Source organism: Neopelma chrysocephalum, unplaced genomic scaffold, assembly GCF_003984885.1.
Source record: "Neopelma chrysocephalum unplaced genomic scaffold, ASM398488v2 Primary Assembly neopelma1_96782, whole genome shotgun sequence".
In the NCBI taxonomy this organism is placed as follows: domain Eukaryota; kingdom Metazoa; phylum Chordata; class Aves; order Passeriformes; family Pipridae; genus Neopelma; species Neopelma chrysocephalum.
Window position 1 is genome coordinate 1 of NW_020925426.1, and position 3,838 is coordinate 3,838.

Consider the following 3,838-nt stretch of genomic DNA (forward strand, 5'->3'; position numbering starts at 1 on the left):
GTGCCCCCTGCCCTGCTGTGGGGGGGTCCTGGCCCCCACCTCGCTATGGGAGGGGTCCTGGCCCTCACCCTATTAGGGGGGATGGGGGTCCTGGCCCCCCGCCCTGCTGTTGGGGGGGTCCTGGCCCTCACCCCACTATGGGGATGAGGGTCCCAGCCCCTGCCCCTGCTATGGGGGGGGGTCCTGGCCCCCCACCCTAGTCCCCCAAAATTGCTGCCCGGCCAAAAGTGCATGTGGCCACGGCCCCCCCCAGCCGGGGCAGCCTCTCCCTGTGCAGCCCAGAGCCCCCTCCTCTCCTCCCCTGCTCTTCCTCCTCCTCCTCCTCCTCCTCCTCCTTCCAAAGTGCAGTTAGTTTAATATTTTAGCCTCTCAGGGAGGGAAATAAATGCTTAAAAAATAATAATCTACGAAGAGAAGGACAATAAAGGGAACGCTCGACCGTCGGGGCCCTTCCCTGTGCAAACAAACAAAATTCGTCAAGTCCTGGGGCGGGGGGGGCAGGGTGGCCGTGGGGGGGGCACAGGGGGACCCCCGCCCTGGGCGCAGCATCCCCTTGTCCTTATAGGGGGACGAGAAAGATTTGGGGGGGCGGGGGGGCCAGAGCAGGGTTGGGGGGGGCCGGGGGGGGGGGGGGGTGTCAGCCCTACACCTCCTGGTCCTCGAAGACCTCGAGGAAGAGGGGTGGGAAGAGCTCGGTGGGACACTCCACCTTCATGTGCAGGAAGCGGCTGGCGTGGCAGGCGCCGATCATCCGCAGATCCGTCACCTTCATCAGCAGCTTGGGCCAGAAGTGGGGAATGTTGTGTTTGCGGTAGTTGATGTAGTGCTCGAAGGCCAGCAGGTAGGTCTCCTGGCACTTCTCGATCTTCTCCACGCAGATCAGCCCCGTCCGGTCTGCGGGGAATCACCACGGGATCATCACCATGGAACCATTGTGGAATCACAGCGTGGCTTGGGGTGGGAGGGACCTTAAAGCCCACCCAGTCCCACCCCTTCCATGGGCAGGGACACCTCCCACTAGCCCAGGTTGCTCCAAGCCCCGTCCAACCTGGCCTTGGACATTTCCAGGAATGGGGCAGCCACAGCTTCTCTGGGCAACCTGTGCCAGGGCCTCAACCCCCTCACAGGGAGGAATTTCTTCCCAATATCTCATCCAAATCTCCTCTTTTTAGTTTAAATCCCTCCTCTTTGACCTGGCACTCTCTGTCCGTGTAAGAATCTGGCATCCAAGGAGACTTGACCTCCTACAGGGCTGAGTGCCCCACACACCCCCTGGGTTTTGGGATTCCCACCCCACAGACCCGGATCAGCCTGGCAGGGGTCCCCAGGGCACTGAGGGGCTCAACCCACACCCACCCTTTGCAGCCCCAGGTTTCAACACCACAGATTACAGAGCCCACCCCATGCTCCTGAGCACTGGGAATTGGGGTATCCACTCCCACACCCCTTCCAGCCTGGCACAGCTCCCCAGAGCTCTGGGGATTGGGGTGCTTACCCCACAACCTCCTGGCAAAGCTCCCTAGGTGCACTGGGGTGCCCACCCCATCTCTGCCCCCAAATCCAAGGGAGCACAGTTTCCCACCCAACACACCCTGCAGATGCTGGGGGGCTTTGGCATCAGGGTGCCCACCCAACACATCCCCAGCACAGACTCTGGGCACAGGGGTGCCCACCCAACACAGCCATATGATACCGCAGATGCTGGGCATTAGGGTGCCCACCCAATGCATCCCCAAATGCTGGGGGCTCTGGGCACAGAGGTGCCCACCCAACACATCCCCGGGACAGACTCTGTGCATGGGGGTGCCCGCCCAACACACCCTGAAAATGTTCGGGGAGCTCTGGCATCGGGCTGCTCACCTGACACAGCCCCAGGATACTGAGGACTCTGGGCATGGGGGTGCCAACCTAACACACCCCCAGGACAGATGGGCACTCAACACACTCCCAGGATACTGATGACCCTGGGCACGAGGGTGCCCACCCAACACACCCTCCGATTCCCCGGGCACCAGTGTGCCCGCCCCACGCCCGCGCACACGGGTACCTGAGGACATGAGCAGCACGGCCTGGAGCAGGGCCACCTCGGTGTCGTCCAGGTTGAAGGCAGAGAGGGACTTGCCCAGGTCGAAGATGGCATCGGAGACGACGCCGAGGCCGCCGTTCTTGAGCTGCTCTCGCTTCACCGCCATCTCCCCGCTCAGCGTCAGCGTCTCGCTCTCGGGGTCGTAGCGCACGGCCGCCCGCAGCGACATGATCTCCATGCAGCACCCCTTGAGCAGGATGATCTGGTCCTCGCAAGGCAGCTGGGGGAAAGGCACGGCGGCAGTTTGGGGGGGTTTGGTGTGACTCAGACCTGGACAGTCCCGCTCTGGTCCCCCCCCCCAAACCCCCCCGGCCCCCCCCCCCCGCCGTTACCTCCGAAAACATGGGCAGTTTTTTGGCAAAGTCGACCACGCGGGTGATGGCCGGGGTGATGATTTTTGTAAACTCGCTGAACGCCTCCAGGTCGACTTTGTCCCCGTCGGGCATGGAGGCCATGGGGGACTGGCCGATGTCCTCGGGCTGTGGGGGGGCACAGAGGTGTTGGGGAGTGTGGAGTGTGTCCCACAGGACCCCCATGGTGGTGTTGGGGGGTGCGGTGTGACCGTGTCCCCCATCAAGACCCCCATAACAGACAGGGACACTGGGGGCTGTGGTGTAACTGTGTCCACCCTTGGGATCCCCATGGTGGACAGTGGCACATGGGGGTGCTGTATGACCATGTGTCCCCCCAGGACCCCCAGGACAGCAGGGGGGGCTCTGACATTATTGGGACCCCCACGATGGACAGCAGCGTTGGGGGGGCGTGGTGTGACCACTTCCCCCATGCTGGGGGAGTGCAGTGTGACCCTGTGCCCCCCTCAGGACCCCCATGTCACCGGGGAACACGTGTGGCAGGGCTGGGTGCAGCAGCCAGGAGAGGGAGCTACGTGACAGGGCCAGGGCCGGGGCCAGGGCCGGCCGGGGCCACCCACGGGCACAGCTGTCCCCTTCGGTCACCGCTCACCCCTGAACCCTCTGGGGGTGACCAGCTCAAGGACACCGAGCGACATCCCAACCCCCCCAACTCCACCTGCCCAAGGACACCAGTGACATCCCAAACCCTGGCACTGTCAGCGCTGGTGCCACGTGTGCACTGAGCGTGTGGGTGCTCAGCAAACCCCGGCTGGGGGGTCGTGACAGGGTCCCTCCGCTGCAGCCCCTCACCAGGAATTTCCGCTTCTGCTTCCAGTGGCTGCCCTGGGCGTTGGTGCTGCGGTGGGCTTCTGTCACCACGTGGATCAGCTCCCACTCCTCGGCGCTGGGGTTGGGGCGATGCTGCAGCGACTTGATCATCTCCTCCTTCCGCCGTCGCTCCCGGTTCTCCTCGATCAGCTTCCGCTTCGCTACCCGCTTGGAGTCATCCAGCACCACTGCCGGGACCCCCCATATCACCTGAGAGCCCCCCACCAGCCAGGAGCCCCACCAGCCATGCACCCCATGGCCACAGCACAGCACCCCACGGTGACACCCCAGCCTGCTCCTGACGGTGCTCCGGGCACCCCAACCCACCCCACGGCACCAGGACCACAACCCACCCCCCAGCAGCCCCCCACCATCAGCTGGGACCCCCCTCAGTCAGCTGAGACCCTCCACTCATGTATCCCACCCTGCTGATGCATCACGGTGCCCTGTGCCCGACACCTGGTCCTGTGGCTGCTCTGGGTACCCCAACGTGCCCCACGGTGCCAGGACCCCAACCCAGCCCTCCAGCCAAGCCCCCCCAGTGTCCCCCCACTCACAGTCCATGGCCATG

The 3,838-nt window shown here is 64.2% G+C and overlaps 1 protein-coding gene across 1 annotated transcript; it reads right to left on the bottom strand.

Annotated features, from left to right (window-relative positions):
• Positions 1-416: 416 nt before the first annotated feature.
• On the bottom strand, positions 417-3,832 carry LOC113981867 (thyroid hormone receptor alpha). The gene is made up of 5 exons (XM_027709536.1): positions 3,825-3,832; positions 3,250-3,455; positions 2,419-2,565; positions 2,048-2,306; positions 417-894 (listed from the first exon to the last, which is right to left on the bottom strand). Exons 1-5 carry the CDS (start codon positions 3,829-3,831, stop codon positions 644-646), a joined length of 870 nt encoding a protein of 289 aa, XP_027565337.1. The 5' UTR covers position 3,832; the 3' UTR covers positions 417-643.
• Positions 3,833-3,838: the final 6 nt, after the last annotated feature.

Bases quoted from the DNA above. Each gene is read 5' to 3' on its own strand.
- LOC113981867 (XM_027709536.1), bottom strand. The intron at 2,566-3,249 runs GTGAGGGGCTGC...GCCCCCCCACAG, and splicing joins AGCAGAAGCGGAAATTCCTG to CCCGAGGACATCGGCCAGTC. The intron at 2,307-2,418 runs GTAACGGCGGGG...CCTTTCCCCCAG, and splicing joins AACTGCCCATGTTTTCGGAG to CTGCCTTGCGAGGACCAGAT.